This window comes from Peromyscus maniculatus, chromosome 19 (genome assembly GCF_049852395.1).
Source record: "Peromyscus maniculatus bairdii isolate BWxNUB_F1_BW_parent chromosome 19, HU_Pman_BW_mat_3.1, whole genome shotgun sequence".
Lineage (NCBI taxonomy): Eukaryota > Metazoa > Chordata > Mammalia > Rodentia > Cricetidae > Peromyscus > Peromyscus maniculatus.
Genome location: NC_134870.1, coordinates 14234715 through 14259888, shown reverse-complemented (window position 1 = coordinate 14259888; position 25174 = coordinate 14234715). Strand labels below are relative to the sequence as shown.

Sequence of the window (25174 nt, the reverse complement as noted above, 5' to 3'; positions counted from 1 at the left end):
AGGTTTTCACCAGTGTGGATTCTTTGATGGTTAATGAGGTCAGAGCGCCTACTAAAGCTTTTGCCACATTGAACACATGGGTATGGTTTCTCTCCAGTATGGATTCTCTGATGAAGGGTTAGAGCTGAGCATTGACTGAAAGCCTTCCCACACACATTACATTTATATGGTTTCTCTCCAGTGTGGATTCTCTGGTGTTTAGTAAGGTCTGAATTCTGACTGAAACTTCTAGTGCACTGTGTACATGCATATGGTTTTTCTCCCGTGTGGATTCTGTGGTGAAGGATAAGGTCAGAACTCTGACTGAAGGCTTTGTCACAGCTGTCACAGTGGTAGGGCTTGTCACCAGAATGTATTCTCTGATGTTTAGTGAGATCTGAACTTTGACTAAAACTTTTATTGCACAGATTACATGTATATGGTTTTTCTCCAGTATGTATTCTTTGATGCTTTATGAGATCTGGACGGCGACTAAAACTTTTAGAACAACCACTGCAAGGATATGGTTTTTCTCCAGTGTGGATTCTCTGGTGCAGAATAAGGTTGGAACTCTGGCTAAAAGTTTTACCACATTCGTCACATTCATAGGGCTTCTCCCCAGTATGGGTTCTATAATGTTTAATAAGATCTGACCTTCTACTAAACATTCTACTACACTGACCACATGGGTAAGGCTTCTCTCCAGTGTGAATTCGTTGATGATTAATAAGATCTGAAAGCCTACTGAAGGTTTTGATACACTGATTACATAGATAGGGTTTCTCTCCGGTATGAATTCTTTGATGCAGAATAAGAACTGAGCTCTGATTAAAAGCCTTTCCACATTCATTGCATTTATACGGTTTCTCTCCAGTGTGAATCCTTCTGTGTTTAATAAGGTCTGAATTCTGACTAAAACTTTTGCTACACTGACCACATGAATATGGCTTCTCCCCAGTATGGATTCTCTTGTGTAGAATAAGATCGGAGCTCTGACTGAAGGCTTTCCCACAAACGTCACACTTATATGGTTTCTCCCCAGTGTGGATTCTTTGATGTTTTATAAGATCAGAACTCTGACTGAAATGTTTGTTACACTGGTTACACATATAGGGCTTCTCCCCAGTGTGGATTCTCTGATGTTTAACCATGTCTGAGCGCTGGCTAAAACTTTTAGTACAATGACTGCATTGATAGGGTTTTTCTCCTGTATGGATTCTCTGATGTATAATAAGATCTGAGCTCTGACTGAAGGCTTTCCCACATTCATCACATTTGTAAGGTTTTTCACCAGTGTGGATTCTTTGATGTTTAATAAGGTCTGAGCTCCTACTAAAACTTTTAATACACCAATTACAGGGGTAGGGTTTCTCTCCAGTATGAATCCTCTGATGCAGAACCAGGGCTGAGCTTATACGAAAGGCTTTCCCACACTCATTACATTCATAAGCTTTCTCCCAGTGAATTCTCTGGTGCCTAACAAGACCTGTATTCCAAGCAAAGCTTTGGCCACATTCATTACAGTTATACTGTCTTCTTTTTAAGAGGTTCTGGTCATTCAATTCATCCCCCAATTCCCAGAATTCTTTGCCTTTGGAATTCTGGAGAGCATCCTCCTGGAGGCTGCAAGATTCTTCAGTCAGTGTTTCGATGTTTCCTGTCATCTCCTCCTCTGAAGCTGGCTCTCCAATCTTGATCTTAGTCTCACCATCTGGAACAGTAAACAAAATCCAAATGCAAAATGTGCTCCATGTTGTAAGAAAGTCCCAGATGATACAAATCAGTATTTATCTATAGATATTACAATAAGAGGGGAGGATATGGTACAAGGTGGCCCTCGTGGTTAAGGTAATGGACTGCAAATGAGACAGGAGGCTTCCCAACATCTAGAAACACTGAAGAAAACCAGGAAGAATCAACAAGTAATGGATCACACTTTTGTAGAAAGGATTTATCAGATACAAAGGTATGATTTTTCACAAAAGACCTAGAAAAACTGAAATTGATTCACTATGATAATAAAAGTGTGATTAGATTAGAGCTAACAATTTATTAATACACTTAAAGCAAACAGTATAAAAAGTGTAAGAAAGGGCAGTTGGTTGGGTTTTATCTAGCAATGCTCAGGAATTTAGGCTAAAAGTAAGGCACTAAAGAAAAATAATGAACGAGAAATAAAAACCCTTCAATTCCTTTACATCTGCCTTTAAGAAACAGTAAAACACTGTTATCACATGCAAAGAAATGCACTGTACTCTAAACACCCTTACAAAAAAGTCCCAAGCAGGATCAATTCCAGTACAGCAATCAGTTGAAAACTGAATTTGATATAACAACATCTATCTATTGCAAAATAACTGATACTTTTTATTATCTTCTCCAGCTGGAACTATAGTCGTCATCACAAACAACAAGAGGGCAGAGAAGTAAGATGGCCAAGTTGTTTTGACTTTCACAAACTGCATGTACTAATGAGAGTAACAAGAAATCGATTTTCACACCAAGACCGGTTTCATTTTTTTAGGTGTGTTCCAGTACACTTAAAAATGTATGTGTGTTTTGTTTGTGTGTTCATGCCATGTGTGTATAAGTGTCCTCCGAAGCCAGAGGAGGGTGTCAGATGTTCTGGAGCTGGAGTTATAGGTAGCTGTGAACTGTCCCACATGGGTGCTGGGAACTGAACTTGGGTCCTCTAGAACAGTGGTTTTTAGCCTTCCTAATGCTGTGACCTTTAATACAGTTCCTCATGTTGTGGTGATCCCAACCATAAAATTATTTTATTGCTACATCATAACTAATTTTCCCACTGTTATGAATTATAATGCAAACATCTGATATGTGACCCAAGGGGTCACAACCCACAGGTTGAGAACTCCTGTTTTAGGAGACCAGCAAGTACTCTTAATCACTGAGCCATTGATCTTCAGTCTCCAAAGGCAGATTTAAAACATGAAGGGCATAATCATAAATATTTAGACTGAAGTTTGGTGCCATGTCAATTTAGTTAAACCACAACAGTCAAGTCCTCCCTTAGGGTCTATTCCCCAGCCAGGGGTTCTTAACTGGGTCTGACAGTACCAGGCATGTATCTCCCCTGCCAAGCGGGGCATCAAATCTAATCCGACAGTGCTTGTTTGCCCTCAGAACAGCTGTGCTGCTGTTGTACCAGCGGCCCCACCCTGCTTGGCAATTAGCACTGGGGTTTGGAGGTTCACAGCAAAGTGAGGCCCTGATCAAGACCTCATCTCCAGGTTACACAGCACCTCCAGGCACCATGGAAGCTAGCCTCTAGTAAGGACGTTTCCACCTTATTTTCAACTTGCTTTCTGGCAACCAAAGGCATGCTGCCTCTGGCAGTAGGATTTGTTTTCTTATAGGATCTTAATTGTGGTGAGCAACCAAGAGGAATGGCAAAAGTCTGTGTAGCTTGTGGAATCTCTGGGGCCTCCTTGGCCAAGTACTCACAAGAAGGTATTCCTTCCATACCTGGAATTGGAATTTTTGTTTGATAAACAATGGCCTCTAGGAATAGCATTATCCAGCCATCCAGGACATCTAGACTATCCCATCTAACTATTTTCTTTTGTTCATTTGTTTGTTTGTTTTGGTCTTTGAGTCAGGGTTTCTCTGTTTAACAGCCCTGGCTGTCCTGGAACTCACTTTGTAGACCAGGCTGGCCTCCAACTCACAGAGATCCACCTGCCTCTGCCTCCTGAGTACTGGGATTAAAAGCATGGACCACCCTGCCCGGCTACTAACTATTTTTTAACTTAGCTGTTTTGAAACCAGCTTATAAAGCACTGAGTTTCCATACGACTTTGTCGTGTAGCCTTCACACTGGTTAACCTGTGCCCCCAAGCCCCTCATTTCCTGTACCCCTGCACCTCCGTTCCTGCTTGACTTCGTCAATGCCCAATGGCCCCCCCCCACTTTAATGCCCATAAATAAGTGCTACTCTCATCCTTAACCAGAGAAGCTTCTCTGTGCAGAGGATGGCAATGAATACAGAAACTCAGGGCTGTTCAGGTGCTTAGAACGACAGTTCAGTTCTCAGTCATAAGCAGGACCTTCGTGCCACTCCCTTTAAAGTACAGAGAATACTGGGAAGGAAAAGAATAGAAAGGATGAAGGAGCTAGAAGAGATGTGAAATTCTATTTTAGGGTATAACATAGCCATGAAAAACATGATCTCATGGTAGCTGTGGCTGCCTGTACTGGGTTTGCACAAGGTAGAGCCTGTTCAGATCAGGGAGAAGCTAGCTGACCCTACTCTACCTGCTGAACTACTGCTGACTGATGGAATCTGGAGGGACAGTCATTGCCTTCAGGTGTGCACCAGCAAGCCCACCAGGATCCAGTGAATGAGCCACCAGGATCCAGTGAATGAGCCACCAGGACCCAGTGAATGACCCACCAGGACCCAGTGAATGAGCCACCAGGATCCAGTGAATGAGCCATCAGGATCCAGTGAATGAGCCACCAGGATCCAGTGAATGATCCAAACTTGTTGACACACAGACGATCCTGGCTAAAATCATACAAAGCAAACAAACAGGAATGAAAGTGGAAAGGGACTCGTAGGGAGGAAGGGGATAATAGGGATTGCATAAAGATAAGGGGTGGGGTAAGAGGGAACAGGATGTACTATATACATTATGAGACTGTCAAAGCACAAATTTAATCAGCAAACCTTCATCAACAAAAATTTAAAGTCAACACTGAACTGCTATAGCACAAGCAGATACCTTTAAATCCCCACTGTCACACAGTGGCACACAGGACCTTTTTATACCAGCACATGGAACTCTCTGTTTCCACATTTTACCCCAAAATTTGGAGGTGTACAACTGAATGAGCAATACTATAATTTACTAATTAAGCTTCTAACTTATGGAGAGGAGGCAGAAGGATCAAGGGTCCAAGATCACTTTTAGCTATTGCGTTTGAAAGGGTGAGTCATGCCTGCTTGGTGCTAAGAGTGCACATATTAAGTGACATGTGGTGGGGTTTTAGTGGTGGCTTTTAGCATACTAGGGACTGAACCAGGACTTTTCACCTCAGGCAAGTGCCCTATCACTGAGTTACACCCTAGATCTTTAGCTTCCTTTCAAGTTACAGAGCATATTTTCCTCTCTTAAAGCATGAAATGTATTTACCCTCCCAAACATAACACATTGAATGATATGGAGAATAAATGACCAGTTCCTTATCTAGAGCACAACTTATCAGTTCCATCAAAAGTTTGGACTCTGGAATGTAGTGAAGTTCTTCAGTCCCCTTTACCATTTGCTGACTTTCAATGTGCTTTTGAGTGAGTCAGTCCAGGTCCTTTCCACACATTGAAGTTGTCTTCCAAATCCTCATTGTGCCAACTGAAGATGCTCAGCCTATTGCAGCTCTAGGGCCTCACCAGGCTCCACCCTGGCACCTGAAGGCATAGATCTTCCCACACATACACTGGCAGAGTTACGTTGACAGAAAAAGACTGTCCATGAACAGTAACCAATGGCACAAACAATTCAGTTTGGTTAATTAGAAGGCCATCATTTGTCTTGTTCTTATTAAGAGCCCTTCAGGTGACTGCCGGAGCCGTGGATTCAAGGCAAGCATGTTTGGAAGGGCCATCACTTCTACATGTCAAGGGTTGAGTTCTAAGAGTCACGGCAAACCAGCATTTGGACAGCTGAACTGGAAAGCTGCTTGAGTTCACAGACCACAGCAAGCACAGTGATTGCCTAACTATCTCGTTCACACACGGAAGTCCTTAGCTCCCAAGTCCTTGGTATAAACGTGAGCCCACTTGTCAGAGAAAACTCTTCAGAAGTAACTCCTCCAGAGCCTCTTTAGTAGGAATTCTCCCGATTCCTCAGTCAGCTTATCAGGACCCAATCTTCTCAGAGCTGAACTCTAAAGAGCCTGTCCCCTCAGTGCTGAACTCTTCAAAGTGACTTCCAGAACCTGCTCTTCACCATCTGACCCTTCAGGACCACCTCAGCACCAATACCTCAGAACTAACAACTCACAAGGCTAAATTCTTCAATGTGAACCCCAGCAGGACTGTGCAGTGTGGTCCCCAGCAGGAGTCTGCAGTGTGGCCCCCCAGCAGGAGTCTGCAGTGTGACCCCCAGCAGGACTCTGCAGTGTGACCCCCAGAAAGACTCTGCAGTGTGACCCCCAGAAAGACTCTGCAGTGTGACCCCCAGAAAGACTCTGCAGTGTGACCCCCAGAAAGACTCTGCAGTGTGACCCCCAGCAGGTCTCTGCAGTGTGACCCCCAGCAGGACTCTCCAGTGTGGCCCCCAGCAGGACTCTCCAGTGTGACCCCCAGCAGGACTCTGCAGTGTGACCCCCAGCAGGACTCTGCAGTGTGACCCCCAGCAGGACTCTGCAGTGTGACCCCCAGCAGGAGTCTGCACTGTGACTGACCCCCAGCAGGAGTCTGCAGTGTGACCCCCAGCAGGAGTCTGCACTGTGACCCCCAGCAGGAGTCTGCACTGTGACCCCCAGCAAGAGTCTGCAGTGTGACCCCCAGCAGGACTCTGCAGTGTGACCCCCAGCAGGAGTCTGCAGTGTGACCCCCAGCAGGAGTCTGCACTGTGACTGACCCCCAGCAGGAGTCTGCAGTGTGACCCCCAGCAGGAGTCTGCACTGTGACCCCCAGCAGGAGTCTGCAGTGTGACCCCCAGAAAGAGTCTGCAGTGTGACCCCCAGCAGGACTCTGCAGTGTGACCCCCAGCAGGAGTCTGCACTGTGACTGACCCCCAGCAGGACTCTGCAGTGTGACCCCCAGCAGGAGTCTGCAGTGTGACCCCCAGTAAGACTCTGCAGTGCGACCCCCAGCAGGAGTCTGCAGTGTGACCCCCAGCAGGAGTCTGCAGTGTGGCCCCCAGCAGGAGTCTGCAGTGTGACCCCCCCAGTAGAACTAGCAGTGGTCTGAACTCTTCGGGAACTTTTCAAAGCCTGGCTCGTAGCACTAAATGCTTCAGCACCTGGATCCTCAGCAAGAACTGTCTGGGAGTGACCTTCAATTCTGTACTGTTACGTATGTAAATCACCAGACCCTATGTTTATAGATATTAGGCTAGTTAACCTCCATCCAAGCAAAGCTGCCCAAATGCTAGCAATTCACCTGATTTCTACCCCTAGTGATCATAAATTTCCCCCTCTTTATGCAGTACAGGTATATGCCTAGGCAGGTGGGAACTTCCGTATACTCAGGATGCATTACAATTACTGGTTGTTACAAGAGGTGAGTCTGAGGCTAACCACTAGTTAGTGGCGACTGTAACACACCTGGAGCACCACTGGAGCGTTCAGCCCCTGCCTCCTCAGCACAGAACCTTCATCTAGCTATCTCCAGGCAACTGGAGGGTGCTAAGAACTACTAAAATGGGCTGAAAACCACTATTAGTGTCAGGGGCAAGTTTTTACATTTATTTTCCTATGAACAAGACAAGATGTTGGCACCCATCGCCCAGGCTACCCTGGCTAACTTGAGTAAAAAGACTATTAGACCAACAGCCAGCTGGATCACCCTTATGCCATACCCAGCCATCTAGAACACCCCACGGACACTGTGAAAATGACAGGGAGATCACAGCTGTTGCACAGCCTCACCAGGGCTGTCTAAAGAAGTTTTGGCCAGAGGTTTACCACAATCCTCAGTGCATTCTCTCTTTCTCTCTCTCTCTCTCTCTCTCTCTCTCTCTCTGTCTCTCTCTCTCTCTGTCTCTCTCTCTCTGTCTCTCTCTGTCTCTCTCTCTCTGTCTCTCTCTCTCTGTCTCTCTCTCTCTCTGTCTCTCTCTGTCTCTGTACAAGAGCACCACATCAATGTCTCAATGTATTCTAAATGACTCTGCAACCATTTCCATCTAGGCCAGGAGGGTGCATTTGCCCTGGTGGTCTAGGAGAGATGCCTAGTGCTAAAAAACAAGGCTGAACCAGTAACTGCATTTGCTCCTAAGACAAAAGGCTGTGACTGGTCCAAATAAATAGCTACAATTGATCCAACTGGGGAAAAAAAAAAAAGATTGGCTTAAACACTCCTCTTTAACTAAGCAAGCCACCAGAGACTTTTTTTCTGCTACTCGAAGGATGTTGTAACACTAGGATTTACTCAAGTATCCTTTCCTGCTGGTGGCAGGCCGGGTTGTTCAAGGGCAAGGAAGCTGGCTTTCTGAAGCAGCTACGACAACTGTGGCCAGGGCGGAAGCTGGGCAATGGAGTGGAGAGCAAGAGAGGACAGAGCGCTGAGGTGGACGGACAACAGGCTGTGAGGAGCAAGAGAAAGGCAATTACAGGCTTTAGCTGCTGGAAGAGTTTGAGAGAGTCGCCATGTTGGGGCCCAGGTAGAATCAAAGACCCTGTGGATGGAACAGGACTGTTGGACTTTGTTCCCTGAAAGGGTCCTGATTGGCACAGCCAGCAATGGACCCATCCCAGGGTTCTGGGGGGTCCAAGGCCTGGGCCTGGGGCTTGACAGTTTCACCATAAAGGGGTGGCCAAATGTTCTAGACACAGATGTGAAATGCCCTGCTTACAGTATCAGTATGTACCCTGCAAAGAGGAACCAGAGGTTCCCAGTAATTCTGCTGTCTGATGAACTTTACTAATTTATTGTTTGCTCCCCCATCTGAGGACACTAATAAATGTGATGGCTTGGGTGATCAGCACTGCATCCCTCCTGACCCTAGTGTGTAAGTCTTCCTTTCTCATCCCTGGTCTCCCCATTTGGAGTCCCAGCATGAACCCAGGAAGAACCACTGGTCCAGTCCACTATCAGGTCTTTGGGGCCAAAGGTTTAAGAGGTGTAGGACCACCAGGTGTGAAGGGCTCAATGTGCAAGGCCCCGCACAAACACTGTAATGGAAGCGGCGGTCATTCGCTGCCTGTTCTACTTGTCTGCTGCTCAGGGGTGCCGCACACTAAGGGGTCATGGCTGCCAGAGAGCAGCACCTGATGACTTCTCCTTACCTACCGATGAGATTTTCTGGGTTGTGCCAAAGGACCTCCAGCCAACTGGTAATTTGGAGAGCTTTCTTTGACTATTGTTCTAGTTTAGTTTCTATTGCTAAAATATCTTACTAACAAGCTACTTAGGAAAGAAAGTACTTAGTTTATTTCAAAATTCCAGATTATTAGACATCATTGTGGGGAAGTTACAGTGGCGGGAGGTTGAAGCAGTTCGTCACAGCACATCTACAGTTCAGAGCAGAGAGATTTGAGTCGTGGACGGATGGCGGGCTGCTTGCTTGTACTCAGCTTGATCTCTCCACTTTTATATAATTCCGGACCCTCTGCCTGGGGAATGCTGCTGCCCACTGTGGTTTGGATCTTCCCACATCTATTAACTTAATAAAGACAATACCAACAGTCATGCTCACAGGCCAACCCAATATACACAACCCCACAACTGTAACTGAGACTCTTCTCAGTTAATGTAGGCAGTATTAAGTTGACACCTAAAGCCAACCATCACAAATATGATTCCTGAATTTGGCCTGCCACCACCTCCCCACTGCTGACTCACTAACAGGCAAAAAGTAGAAAAATATTTATTGCTCAATTGACCATACACTTGGGTCAACATATGTATTATTTACTCCTTCCTATGAATTGCCTTGAATTCTGGAGCCTCTAACAACCTTTTCTAAAAGGCCATGTTTGTATCAGTATCTCATCTATGCCATTTGTGTTGATTAATTTTTTGTCAACTTGACACAAGCTATAGTCATTTGGGAAGAAGGAACCTAAATTGAGAAAAATTGCTTCCATCAGAGGGCCAGTACACACACACACACACACAAAAATCTATGGGGCATTTTCTTGGTTAATGATTGATGTGGGAGGGCCTAGCCCAACATGGAAGAGGTGCCACACCTGGGTGGGTGACCATGGGTGGAATAAGAAAGCAATCTGAACAAGCCATGGATAGCAAGCCAGTAAGCAGCATTCCTCTATGGTTCTGCTTCAGTTCCTGCCTCCAGATTCCTGCCTTGAGTTGATGCTCTGATTTCTGTTCATGATAGACTATAAACTGTAAGCTGAAATAAATCCTTTCTGCTCCAAGTTGCTTTAGGTCATGGGGTTTATCAAGCAATACCCCACTCCTGGTACCAATTTCTGCAGTAGTTAGCTGTTGCTAGAATGCTGTGATAAAACATATATACACACAAAATGAATACATGATGAATTGAAAATTATTTTGTAAATGATATATATGAGCAATATCAAAACATTACTTGCAATGGCTGGAGCATTGGAGCATTCATAGAACCATGTTTAAGAAAAGATGTGATAATAGAGAATTTAAAAAAAAAGGCATTATAATATAAAACTAGACACAGATGGTGAAAAAAAGTTTTAAAAAAATCAAAGAAAATAAAAAAGTATGCATATTTAAATCTAAACATATCAACTGTTATATGTAAACTACTCCAACAAAAATAATTTTCCTTGAGAATATTAGTGTCTTTTTAAATTTAAGCTCAATATTTTATACACAGAAAAATATATACACCTACTTATATATGGACAGCTATATACAATTTAAATAAATGAAACTAAACTTCCATTTAGTTTAAGAAAAACAAAATTGCCAGAAATTTTCTTAGAATTCGCAGCATGCTTTCTGTTCCTGTCTCCCTCCAACCTCTTCCTCTACCTATTCTAGTAATGTGGATGCTGAACTTTGTGTTTATCCTGAGCTTTTGTTGAAATATTTACCAAATGTCTGTATTTTAAAGAAAATGTTTGGTTTTCCATGTATGATGAAATGAATTGTGTTCCTTTCTACCATCATTCATATGTTGAAGTCTTTAATTCTCAATATGAAAGGTATTTAGAAATGAGGCCCTTAACGAGGTCAAATAAGGCCATGGGGCAGGGTTCTAATCAAACAAAACTGATGTATATGTACAAAAGGAAGAGACACCAGGCATGAAGACACACAGAAAAGACATGTGTGGAGAAGTCAGAGGATAAATTACGGATGGTAGCTGGTTCTCTTCTTCTACCATGCAGGTTCTGGGGTTCAAACTCAGGTTGGCAGGGTGGGTGCTAAGTGGTTTTACCCTCTGAGCCATCTCACGGTACCCTAAAATGACTAAATAAATTGTAGGTTTGCTATTTTTGTTTTTGTTTGAGATACGCTGTAGCCCAGGTTAGCCTGCAACTCATGACAAAATCCTCCTGTCTCAACTCTTGAATGTTGAGAAGACAGATATTGGCTACTACATCTGGTTCTACACACCCCCTCCTTATTATTTTTGTTTGTTTGAGACAGAGTCCTGTAATATAGCCTTGGCTGCCCTTGAAATCACTTTGTAGATCAAGATGGCTTTGGACTCATGGTAGTCTACCTGCCTCTGGCTCACCAATACTGGGATTACAGATATATGCTTCCATAGCTAGGTTGCTACCTTTGAGTCAAATTTGACTTTAGTTCAAGGACAACTATGGCATTAGAGGTGATGGTAAAGATGCTACATGGGAGATTTCTAAGAGAGCTACAGTGGAGCAGTGCCATATATGCTTCTGCTGATAAGGGTTTTCTAAGTGAAAAGCAAATTCTGCATTACTATTTAATAGGCACCAGTGGAGACTTCTTGATCACAGAATACTAAATGGCTACACCGTTATAAACTGCTTGTTTTATACTAGGTGGTTTTGACCTACTAAATCTAAAATTGAGCAAACCAGCATTCCATTGTAAAAGCAAATCCACAAGTAAATTCCACATACAAGTGATTTCAGAACAGGTTTACAGACCGGCCTGAAAACATTCACTCATGTTCCCGGAACTCAGGGATGGTCTCAGACACTGGTGAAAGCAAAGTCCCTCACAGACAGAACTTTAGAAATAAAACTGCTGCCTACTATTTATGAAAGGAAATAGTCTAGTGTGTAAGTCTAGATTGATTCATGGCTAATGACAAGTCAGTTATCAAATACATGAAAAGAACGAGATTGGAATACTAGAAAGAAACAAGAATTCCGGGAGAAACACTGGGATAGACCTCATGGAATGGGCAAAGTATGCAAATATATTTGCGTTCTTTGTACATGTTCATCAAAGGGCATCCAGCAAAGAAGTTGTTTGTGATGATATTTTGTTTGTGTTCTAATGAATAAAGCTTGGCTGGAGATCAGAGTGTGGAGCTAGCCATGAGTTAACCATAGAAGCCAGGCAGTGGTGGCACACAACTTTAATTCCAGCACTTGGGATCTCATGCCTTTGATTCCAGTACTTGGGAGGCACACACCTTTAATCCCAGCACTAGGGAGCTGGAGACAGGAAGTGATATGTCTGGGTGGAGAGAGGAATATAAGGGGGGAGGAGACAGTACCTCACCCTTTTCGGCCGAGGAGTTGGCGAGGTAAGAGGTGGCTAAGGCTTGTTCCTTTGTCTCTCTGATCTTTCAGCATTTACCCTGATATCTGGCTTTGGGTTTTTATTATTAAGACCAATTAGAATTTGTGCTACATCTGGCATTCAACTTTTGGGGCACAAATTCACAAAAAAGCCACTTGCCTGTGGCTTTGCAGCCACTGTTACAGGCTGGAGCTGTATGTAATCAGAGTCACTACTTTGCTTGCTAAGGTTTTCCTTTCTTTTCCTCAAGCCTCTGAGTGAGTTGGGATTTTTCTGTTGCAGCCTATCTGCAGCAAACCACAGGAGTTAGCCACTTTTGCATGTTTCCCTGTGCAGAAGGCTGGATCTTTGGCTTCTTCTCTCCTAATGGGTTGTGACCTTTCCCTGGACTACTCCTCAGGCTGCTGCCACACTAGGTAGCTGCCTTGAAACCCACTTGGGCTTCTATTGTTCTAGGCAGAACAGTCATCCTCACACTTCATCGTTATATGAATCGTCATTGTTGGCATATTTGGTGAGGCAATTGGGAATTCTTAAAGGGAGGAATTAGTTAAAAAAAGAGAGTTTTTCCCCCCATATTAAAAAATGGGAAACACTACTACAATGGAGGGAGTTAGGTCTCTGTATGATAATACACTGCACGGTTTGAAAATGGACCAATTAAATGAGAAGATAATTAATTAGATGGGATTTACATAATGTCAATTATAAATATTACCTGTTTGTTCACTTTTGTTTTATCTATAAAAAAGTTGGTTAATGTAAGTACCAAGATGAAAGTTTTAGAAAAACTTATTAAAACAGATCATAGAGATGTTCAGACCCAGATAGAGGAATTTAAAGAACCAATCTCAACATTGAATTATAAGGTTAGAGAGGAGCAGCCTAAGGTTTTCAAATATCCAACCTTAATTTATCCAATAACCTTACAGGAATTGCCAAATGATAGATATCCCCAGGGCTGTATAAGGGATGAATGGACTCCTGTGCAAATGTTAGATTTGAGGAGATTCAAGGAAGCGATAGTTTCATATGGCATGCATTCACCTTTTATGAAAGCAGATGTTAAACTTGTGGTCAGCTTGTAATAGAATTATCCCTCAAGACTGTAGAGACTTTGTTACAGCAGTCATGGAGCCTGGTCTTCAGTTATAGTGTAGGACCTGGAGGAAAGATGAGGCTAAGACCATTGAATAACGAAGTAGGGCTAGAGGTATTGAAATCTCCCAAGACCAACTTCTTGGAGAGGGAGATTACATCAATATAGAAAGGCAATCTCTATATGATGACCACACCATTGGTTTATGCTGTGAAGCAGCCTTGAATGCTTGGGACAGAATTGAAGTATTAGGAAATAAAACTGAGTCATTTACTAAAGTAATACAGGGCCCCAAAGAAACCTTCACTGATTTTTTACAGAAACTGACTTCAGCAGTAAATAGAATGATACCAAATTCAAAAGCTAGACAAATAATAATTGAATTTCTGGATTTTGAAAATGCTAATGGACAATGCAAAAGGGTAATCAGGCCATTAAAGGCAAGATCATCACCCTCAAAGAAATGGATCCAAGAAACAGTCAATATCAAATTTCATAATCATGATGATGCTTGGATAGGAGAGGTGATTTCCAGAGGTTTTAAGAAAAACTGAAATGTCAGGTGTTTCAGCTGTGGTAAACAAGGTCACCTAAAAAGAGATTGTAAACAGGTGTTCCTAGAAACAATGTTTTTTTTCTAAGACTAATCCCAACAGAATGCCCCATCCCTTCTGGATTATGCAGAAGTTATGGCAAAAGCAGGCATTGGACTAATGAATGTAGAACAACAAGGGACAGACAAGGTAACCCTTTGCCATCGGGAAACACCTTGGCCTCTTGCAGGTCCCCATATCAAATTTGGTTTGATAATTTCCTGTCACCATGGAGGAAACTACTTCCCAGAGGAATTAAAGAACTTAATGCCTATTATAAGAAACCATACTGCTCTGGATCATAGAACAGCTATAGAAGAGAGAACAAAAAATTCAGGATAAACAATAAGGCAAATATTTTGGACGGGCGGTGGTGGCGCACGCCTTTAATCCCAGCACTTGGGAGGCAGAGCCAGGCGGATCTCTGTGAGTTCGAGGCCAGCCTGGGCTACCAAGTGAGCTCCAGGAAAGGTGCAAAGCTACGCAGAGAAACCCTGTCTCGAAAAAACCAAAAAAAAAATATTTTGGCAAACTTCTATAAATGAACAAAGACCAAAATTAAAAATACGAATAAATGACATTGTCATTGAAGGTCTTGTAGACACAGGGGCAGATGTAAAAATAATTGCACCAGAATCCTGGCATCCAAATTGGCCTCTTCAGGAGATAAATGTTCAGCTTTTAGGGATTGGAATATTATCTCAGGTAAAGTAGCACAAGATGGGTCGACTGTATAGGGCCAAAGGACAGAGAGGAAAATTAAAGCCATATGTGGCTAACATGGCAATGAATTTATGGGGATGTGATTTGTTACAGCAATGGAAGACCCAGATTAACATTCCTGCAACCTCAGAAACAAAGCATAAATTAATGGATGTTTCTGGGAAAAATATTAGAAGGTATTATAAAGAACAGTCACCAACCACTCAGGTTGTACAAGAACAGGGCACAACAGCTGCTGATCTTTCAAAGAAACCAACAGCCCTACCTTTAAAATGGTTAACAGACAAGCCTGTATGGGTTCAGCAATGGCCTATAACAACAGAGAAACTGCAGGCTTTAGAACAGCTGGTACAGGAGCTGCTAAATGCTCAGCATATTGAAGAATCAACCATCCCTTGGAATTCTCCTGTATTTGTTATTAAAAAGAAATCTGGAAAATGGACAATGGTAACAGAGCTAAGAGCTGTTAATAAGGTGATTCAGCCAATGGGCTCTACAGTATGGAATTCCTTTACCTTCTCTGTTACCTAAAGGGGCCTCTTATAGTTATTGATTTAAAAGACTGTTTCTTCATTATACCTTTACAGTAAAAAGACAGAGAAAATTTGCCTTTACAGTGCCTACTTATAATAACTCTCAGCCTGTTAAGAGATATCAATGGAAGGCTTTCCCACAGGGAATGTTAAATAGTCCCACCCTATACCAATATTTTGTATGATAGCCATTGGAAATAATATGTAAGCAATTTCCTCAATCTATAGTTTACCATTACATGGACAACATCTTACTAGCTGATTCAAATGTAGATACCTTAGAAAGAATTTTAGAAGAAGTAAAGAAAATTTTGCCTTGTTGGGGATTACAAATTGCTCCGGAAAAAATATATAAAGAGGAGATCCTACTAATTACTTGGGATATAAAATAGGTCCACAAAAATTAGACCCCAAAAGGCACAAATTAGAAGAGATCAATTGCAGACTCTTAATTACTTTCAAAGATTTCTAGGAGATATTGCCCATTGTCTATGGCTCACTATTGGAATAAAAAAATACAGAACTTAGTAATTTGTTTCAAACCTTATAAGGTGATATGTACTTAAAAAGGCCAAGAGAATTATCACTGAAGCAGAGAGAGAATTAGCCTTGGTGGAAAAAAATAACTGGTTATTTTACACTCTACACATTCTCCTACAGGAATATTAATGCAGAGGGAAGATATTATTTTAGAATGGATCTTTTTACCACATAAACAGAATAAAAAATTAAAAACTTATGTGGAAAAGGTCTCTGAGTTGATTCTAAAAGGAAAATTGACATTTTGTCAATTATCAGGAATAGACCCAGCAGAGAATGTAGTACCTTTTACTAATGATGAAACTGACAAATTATGGTAGAAAGTGAAGCTTGGCAAAGAACTTGCAGTAATATTTTGGGAGAGATTAACAAAAAATATCCCCAAAGTGAGAGAATTAAATTTATAAAGAGAAGATTAGGTTGGATTAGATTCTTCCTCATATTGTACAGGGAACTCCAATTTCTGGAGTCCCTACATTTTATACTGATCCAAAAAAATCAGGATAGGCAAGCTATAAATCAGGACATTTAAGTAAAGTGGCTCAAAGCCCTTTTGATTCTGTCCAGAAGTCAGAATTATATGCTATTCTGATGGTATTAACAGATTTTACAGAAACTCTTAGCATAGTTGCTCTCTCTCAGTATGTAGAAAGAGTTGTTTTACATATTGAAACTGCTGAATTTATTTCTGATGAGTCAGAATTAACTTTGTTGTTTATTCAGTTACAAGATATAATCAGGAATAGGAATAATCCCATATATATAACACACATCCAATTCCATACAGGTCTGCCAGGCCCTCTAGCACAAGACAATGATGAAACTGATCAACTGTTGATAGGAAATGTGCTCAAGGCCTCAGAATTTCATTAAAAACACAATGTCAATAACAAGGGTTTGAAAAAGGATTTTTCCATTACTTGGCAACAAGCCAAGGAAATTATAAGGAAATGTCCTACTTGTTCTTCATACAAACTCCACTACCTGCAGGAAGTAACTCAAAGGGACAGTATGTTGTCCAAATTAGACAAGCAGGACACAAAAGAAAGTGACTTCCAAACTTTGCCAAGACAAGGTAGGACAGCCCTTCAGAAGATCCTGCTTCACCAAAAAGTCTGTCAGATATGCCAGGGCTGTAAGCCAAAGATGGATGCCCCAACATTGCAGAGGAATCTTGTGTGATTGTCCAGTCATCTAGCTATTTCTGTCATTTCTCACATTTTTTGGAAGTTGCTTGCTTGCATTCCTGCTAACTCAGGTAATATTATTTCCTTCTTGGTCTCTGATGGAGTTGAAGACTTCAGAGTTATAGTTTTCCTTGTTACCAGATTCAGAAAAGAAATTCACTAAAGAGGTGTAAAGTGTATAAGGTTGAGAGACATTAAAAGATAGTTTTGGTTATGCAAAGTTAGAATAGAAAGTGAATTAGGTACAACCTTTTGGACTCATCAAGATAGAATAAATATGAAGTATTTTCTCTGAATCTGTCAATTGTTAATGGACTAGACATTATTGATGTATTTATTGCCTGTATATATTGTATATAGTTATTGTATTTATTGTATATAGTTTTTCTTATATTAGTTATAATATTTTAGACAAAAAAGGTGAAATATGATATCTTGTTTGTGCTCTAACAAATAAACCTTGACTAGAGATCAGAGCATGGAGCTATTCACTAGTTAACCATAGAAGCCAGGCAGTGGTGGCACACACCCTTAATTCCAGCGCTTAGGATCTCATGCCTTTGATTCCAGTACTTAGGAGGCACAGTCCTTTAATCCAAGTATTAGGGAGGTGGAGACAGAAAGTGACATGGCTGGACAGACAGAGGACTATAATGCAGGAGGAGACAGGAGCTCAGTCTCTTTCAGACTGATGAGTAGTTGAGGTAAGAGGTAGCTGTGGCTTGTTCCTTTGTCTCTCTGATCTTTCAGCATTTACCCTTATATCTGGCTCCAGGTTTTTATTATTAAAACCAATTAGAATTTCCTGGTACAGCCACTCAACTAGAAGACAAGAACACCCACAGCACAATGTCAATCAGCCTCTATTCTACGCTGCCATGGTTAATTCAAGTACAGAATTGTCACAGTGGTAAGTATGGAGGCTATATATAGTGACAAACATATGGATCTCCTCTCTCCAAGGTGGACATGCCTATTATCAATTCTATATGCTTGAATATTCAACAACCAGAGTCAACAGTACATAGCAACTAAGGTAATGCTTCTGAGATAGGGATCAGTCAGTATATACTGGAGGAAGATTCATTGCATGGGACCAGTTTTGTCATGAAGATGGCAGAAATTTGCTTTCAAAGGATTAAATTCATAGTGTAGACACAAATTTGTACTTATTTATGGACAGTCTGTTTGTTACCATGCTATCCTATATAATACTACCTCCAAAAAAGTAATATTATAGGAAAGGAAGAATGGCAGTGAGCTCACATACTTGTAGCTCACAGATCTTATGTATGTTCCCTCATCCAGAAGAATGCAGACTTGGGATTATGATGGAATGATCTAAAGGCTAAGTTAGGGGAGCTGTCATAGAGGAGACACCATGTGCCCTGAGCCAAAAGACAAAAAAAAGCTCATCAATTTTTAATGATTAAAATACATATGCAGTTGTAGGAACCAAGAGTGGAGGAGCTGTTTTCTTCGTTACTGTTACTATTGCTATGATGAAACACCATGACCAAAAGCAAGTCAGAGAAGAAAGGGTTTATTTGGCTTAAAGATCCAGAGACACAGTCCATTGAGGGAAGCCAAGGCAGGAACTCATACAGGGCAGGAACCTGGAGGAGGAGCTGATGCTGAGGTCATGGAGGGGTGCTGCTAACTGGCTTGCTCAGCCTGCTTTCTTATAGCAGCCAAGACCACAGCCCAGGAGTGCCACCCATAATGAGCTGGGTCCTCCCTATCAATCACTAATTAAGAAAATGCCCTACAGGCTTGCCTACAGCCCAGTCTTATGGAGGCATTTTCTCAATTGAGGTTCTCTCCTCTCAGATGACTTTAATGTGTCAAGTTAACATAAACCTAGTCAGCACAGGAGCTATGAGAATGCTTCTTCCTATATATGAAAAAATATATATGTACGTACATATATATATGTATGTGTACACACACACACACTCATATATATATATATATATATATATATATATATATATATATATATATATATATAGAGAGAGAGAGAGAGAGAGAGAGAGAGAGAGAGAGAGAGAAAGAGAGAGAGAGAGAGAGAGAGCGTGTGTGTGTGTGTGTGTGTGTGTGTGTGTGTGTGTGCGCGCGCACCATGGTGTACTTGGTGCTTGTGAAGGCCAGAGAACAACCTATAGGAGTCAGTTCTCTTCTCCCACACATGTGGGTCCACTCAGGTCATCAGGCTTGGCAGTAACTACCTTAACCTGCTGAGCCATCTCACTGTCCCCCATTATGTACGTAACAATCCACTTAGGCTACTTTTGCTTCCTATCCCCAATTCTAGGCCTTGGTAAGTCTGAAGTTATAGCACTCAATGGAGAGATGCTTCTACTGTGGAATAAGATCATGATTGCTGGTAAATTTGCCTCTTGGCCATTTTAGGCTCTTCATACTGTAGAACTTGTGGTCAGAATGAATGGTCCCAATTCCAAGGAATAAGTTGCTACTGTATGCCATGAGCAAGAACTCTAGAGAATTCTTTGGGGTACCTCTTCTCTCAAGTCTAATTTTAGGGCCAAACAATGGTACTCTGAAGAGCCTGTAGGATAGTGCCCTGCCAAAGACTTAAATAATGTAAGAAATCAAGTTTATATTATAAACTAAAGAACTCTGAGCTATAACTAAGGATTTAAGGCTACAGCTATGCATTAACTTAATTGTAAAAGTTGATAACATGGGAAATCCAAGGCAAGTAAAGTTGGTTGTTATATTATTCTCTTAAAGACAGGTTAAACAGGCTGAATACACAATAGGATAGCAGTCTTAAGTGGCCTCAAGGTGTGAGGTCACTTATTAGCTCTGGCTGTGAGGTCCAGCAAAAGTTCCAGTCTCTTAGAATGTAAGAGATATTTTAATAATATTGCATCACCACATGTGGGGGATTATCTTGATTAATCAGCATATAGAAAGGAGAAAGCGAGCTGAAGACCAGTATTCACCCTTCTCTACTTCTTGGCTGCATGCATAATGTGACCAAATGCTTCAAGTTCCTGATGCGGTGAGTTTTCCACCATGGTGGACTGTAATCCTGAGCTGTGAGCCAGAATAAATCTTTTCTCCCTTTAGTTGCACTTGTCAGGGGATTTTGTCATGGCAATGGAAAAAATTAACTAATGTGTTAGGGTTAGGGTTAGGGTTAGGGCTGCACTTTCGCCAATAGCCTCCCAGGCTCTCTTTGTGGAGTGAAGCCTCGACTTCTTTACATGACTCCTTGGTTCTGGGTTTTCAACTGCCTCTGAGGCCACACCTTCACCAACGGCCTCTCCTGACCTCTCACAGTGCCAAGCCTCAGCTGCTCTCCATGACCCCTTCATGCCTTCAAAACCAGTACCACCTGGGTGATGTTTACATTTCCAAATCAGCTGCCAGCACAAGGTACAACTTTGGCTGCTTCTGGAACACAGCTTCTGTGTGCTGACCCCAAGGAAACACTTCCCAGAAGATTTCATCTCAATGATGCTGGTCTTTTCTTAATCACTGTTAATTTCTTAGCTCCGGCTAACCAGCATCAATTGTCCCAGTAAAGCAAAGGTTTCTGTAGTAGTTTGAATTGAATTTACCTCCATAAACTCATAGTGGGTGGCACTGTGAGGAGGTGTTGCTTTGTTGTCGTGAGTATAGCCTTGCTAGAGGAAACATGTCACTGTGTGTGTTGGGGGGTGGGCTTTGAGGTTTCCTATGCTCAAGACATCGCCCAGTGTTGGAGACCAGTTCCTGTTGCCTTCTGATCAACACATAGCACTTTCGGCTACTTTTCCTGCCCTGCTTTAGTTCCTGCCCTCACTACTTTTGATGATGAACTCCAGCACTATGTCTGCCCGCATGCTCGCTCTGTAGACTAGGTTGGCCTCGAACTCAGAGATCCACCTCCTTCTGTCTCCCGAGTGCTGGGATTAAAGGCCTGCACCACCACCACCCGATTCCATGGCTGACTCTTCAGCTCCAGCTGCTCAGAATGACAGAATCTTAATTCAAAAAAGCAAATGGCTATGATAGTCTTTAAACTTACCTCTGAAACTTCACAAGCCAGGCCTCTATCTTCTGCCTTGCCCTCAACATTCTTATCTTCCAAGCTCCTAGAGAAGAGCTCACCAAGCACTGAACACTGAATGGCTTTTCTTGCACAAAGTTCCAAAGTCCTTACACAATCCTCCATGAAACATGGTGAGGTCTGTCACAGCAATACCCCACTATCCTGCACACAAGTACCCTGCATGGGTGGACAATGTTTTCCCAAGAAGACATGGGTAAGTAAATGAAAATCTTAGTGCCAGTCATGGGATACCCTCCTGTGAGTTATTATCAGGTCCCCCCACAAAACAACACAGGCCATTGCCATTGCTCCTGGCTGCCCACCGGAACTAAATGGTTAAGACTCTACTAGACAGAACACATTCTGGTCGCAGGACATAGAGAAAACAAGCGGGAACTAACCTGAAAATTTTCTCCCTGCAGGCTAGATTTCATAGTGTTTGAAAGTGCTATGCAGGCCACTGGGAGAGAAAATCCATCAATGGTATTACCCAGCTGCAAACACTGTGTGCTGTGCAAATACTGACTCTGGTGGCTTGGATGAGAATGGCCCCTATAGGCGCACAGATTTGAATGCTTGGTCCCCAGTTGATGGGATTGTTTGGGAAGGATTAGGAGGCGTGTCTTTGTTGGAGAAGGTATGTCACTGGGGGTGGTGGGCTTCGAGGTTTTAAAAGCCCATACCATTCCCAGTTAGCTTTCTCTGCCTTGTGGTTATGTCTCAAGATGTGAGCTCTGTGATACTATTCCAGATCATACCTGCCGGCCTGCTGCCATACTCACATGCTGGTCATGGACGTGAACTTCCTGAAACTGTTAAGTAAGCCTCCAATAAATAACTCCTCTCTATATTGCCTTGTCCATGATATCTTAGCACAGCAATAGAAAATTAAGACCCTGACCAGCCAGGCAAGATGTGCTCACATGTACAATGATGGCACAAAGATCATGGTGGAGTTTTAGTTACTGTTCTATTGCTGTGAAGAGACACCATGACCATGGTAACTCTTATAAAAGAAAGCATTTAATTGGGGCTTGCTTACAGTTTCAGAGGGTCAGTCCACTGTCATCATGGTGGGTAGCAGGGTGGCATGCAGGCAGACATGGTGCTGGAGAAGTAGCTGAGAGTTCTACATCTGGATCTGCAGGCAGCAGGAGGAGAAAGACACTGGGCCTGACTCTGGCTTTTGAAACCTCAAAGTCCACCCCTAGTGACTTCCTCCAACAAGGCCGCACCTCCTGATCCTTCTCAATCAGTGCCACTTCCTAATGACTAAGCATTCAGATATATGAGCCTATCAAGGCTATTCTTATTCAAACCATCACAGGGAGTAATAACTGCTTTTGGATTGGATTTCAGCCTGATTCACAGGAGATAATTCATGCCCAGCACTGTAAATCTGGTTAAAAGTCATAGGCCCTAGTGGAGAACCCATTAGTGATATCTTGCTAAATGGACACACTGTCAAACCGCCTTCTAAACATTTATGTTTATACACCTAGGTTAGTGCTGCCCTCATCCTTGGCCAGAGAAGTTTCTTTCTGCAGTGGTTAGCAGTTAATGCAGAGACTATTAGCTGGTCAAAGTACTGAGCATAAGTGACGACTGAGTACTAAGTCCTAAATGGGACATCTATTGTAACCTGCCTACTCCCTAGGCTCAGGGAGCACCCCAGAAGAAAGGGCCGAAAGGTTGAATGAGCCGCAAGATGGGGAGAGAGTCTATGGACTGCTGTCTTTTAGACACGACATTGTACTCTTTGCAGCTATGATTATCTGCACAAGATCAAGCCAATAAGATATGTCAACATTCCTACAGGCAGCTTACAACAAAAAAAAAAAAAAAAAAAAAAAGAGAGATGATATGAAGCGGGGAGCATGTCTGGGTAACTGGTAAAGGGAGTTGGGGTGAATGTGATCAAAATGCATCATTTTATGTATAAAATTGTCAAAAAATTAATAAAAGATAATCTTTTTTTTTCTTTTTTGGTTTTTCAAGACAGGGTTTCTCTGTGTAGCTTTGCGCCTTTCCTGGAACTCGCTTTGGAGACCAGGCTGGCCTCGAACTCACAGAGATCCACCTGCCTCTGCCTCCCAAGTGCTGGGATTAAAGGCGTGCGCCACCACCGCCCGTCTGATAATCTATTTTTTAAAAGAGGCAACTGAATAAAAATTGGATTGCTAGAATTCAAAACAAAGCCATATGACTTTGCGTGGAGCACCGAAGACACGGTGTTGCTTACCCGAGAGGGAGTGGGCGATGGAGATTACTAGTATCACATGCAAAGCAAGGCTCCTCACCTGATAGAAGGTGATGATGCTCTTGAGAGTCACAACTGAATTGGATCTCCATGGGGCACAACTGGACACCTCAGGAAACAACTGGAGAATTACCATTTCTTCTGTAAGATCCTCTTGTCCACATAACGATCTGAAGCCTGCAGGCAACGTGGTAGCCCCGAGTTCAGATGGGAACCACTGTGCAGAGGAGAGATGTCCTTCCTGAGACTAGGGCTTCTAGATACGGAAAAAAAAAGTGAAGGAGAAAAAGCTTATTCAGCTTCCATGTGCTTTTCCTCTAGGTGAAAGCTTCCTTTCTGATCGTCCAGGAAGTGGGAATTAACCCTCTCCAACACAGTTCCCCTTACAAGATGAGAGGTGTTCAAATAAGACTGGAGATTAATAATACGAAACTAGAGGTCTAACTGGAGCAATAATGCCGGTGTGTGTGTGTGTGTGTGTGTGTGTGTGTGTGTGTGTGTGTGTGTGTGTGTGTGTGTGTGTGTGTTAGTATTTGCACTGGAAATTACGATTGTGCTATTCTCTGTCTTCCTTCACTTCTAACACTCACAAGTCAGGTATCTCTTTTCCAGCTGCGCAGGCTGATTACTGGGGGTTCACCCACTTCGCGGTTCCACTAGCACCCCAACATTTCGGACGTTCATGCAGTTGAATCGAAGGCCCCGTGAGCACAGGCTAGCTGTGCACAGAACACCAAGCCATGAACCCACTTGCTGTCCGTGGCCAAGAAGCCACGCTGACCCTCCAATGCTGGAGAAACTGCCTGTCAAACATCACCACCCACAGTCCCCCCACCTTCCGGACGCTCCCTCGGCCGCTCTAGGAATCTGGGAGGATCACAGCTCTATGGTGCATCATCAAGCAGGCGCAGCGAGAATTAGGAGCCAGGGCAGTTCCCAAAAGCGGCTCCTCCCAGCTTTCGCCAAAGATACTCGCTTGGCCCAAAGCTCATCCTTTGCTGCGGTTTACTGGTTCTTGAGGTGAATGTCAAAATCCATCATCTTGCGGAAAAACTCTCAGGACCGGGTATTTTCCTGACCAGATTGACTCCCGTGCCTCGTTTCTCTGCTGCATCTGCCTCTGTCCACCCTCCTCCCCAGCACTTAATCACTTTCCTAAGTGAACTTCCTAAGTTTATTCCTCTTTTTTCCCCCCCTCTCTCCTCCCTGCCATCCATCCATCCGGGCACATGAATATGCTAGTGAAACATTCTACTACTGAACTATATCCCCCGCTGACTTACGTAGCCCCCCACCCCACCCCACTTGTTTTAGTTAGGGTTTCTATTGCTGCGATGGAACACCATGACCAAAAAGCAAATTGAGGAGGAAAGGGTTTATTTGGTTTACTCTTCCATATCGCTTTTCATCATCAGAGGAAGTCAGGACAGGAACTCAAACACAGCAGGATCCTGGAGGCAGGAGCTGATGCAGAGGCCATAGAGGGGTGCTGCTTGCTGGCTTGCTTCTCAGGGCTTCTCCAGTCTGCTTTCTTACAGAACACAGGACACCACCAGCCCAGGGAAGGCACCACGCACCATGGGCTGGGTGCTCCCCTCTCAATCACTAAGTAGAAAATGCCCTACAGTTGGATCTTATGGAGGCCTTTCCTCAGTTAAGGTCCCCTCCTCTCAGATAACTAGTTTGTGTGTCAAGTTGCCATAAGCCTAGCCACTGCCCTCCCTCCCCCACTTACTAAGCCAAAGCCCAGGCCTCGGATTTTCAGTGCTTCTGTCTGAGCCTAGTGTTGCTGGGATTCCAGATGTCTCACTAGACCTGACTCAT

The 25174-nt window shown here is 43.0% G+C and overlaps 1 protein-coding gene across 1 annotated transcript in view; it reads right to left on the bottom strand.

Annotated features, from left to right (window-relative positions):
• LOC143266734 (uncharacterized) overlaps positions 1-24185 on the bottom strand; it is a 36293-nt gene extending 12108 nt beyond the window's left edge. The window contains 3 exon segments of the mRNA XM_042264164.2: positions 2-1690; positions 23391-23606; positions 23941-24185. Of these exon segments, the coding sequence (XP_042120098.2) occupies positions 2-1690; positions 23391-23442 (1741 nt within the window). The 5' untranslated portion in view covers positions 23443-23606; positions 23941-24185.
• Between the last annotated feature and the right edge of the window lie 989 nt (positions 24186-25174).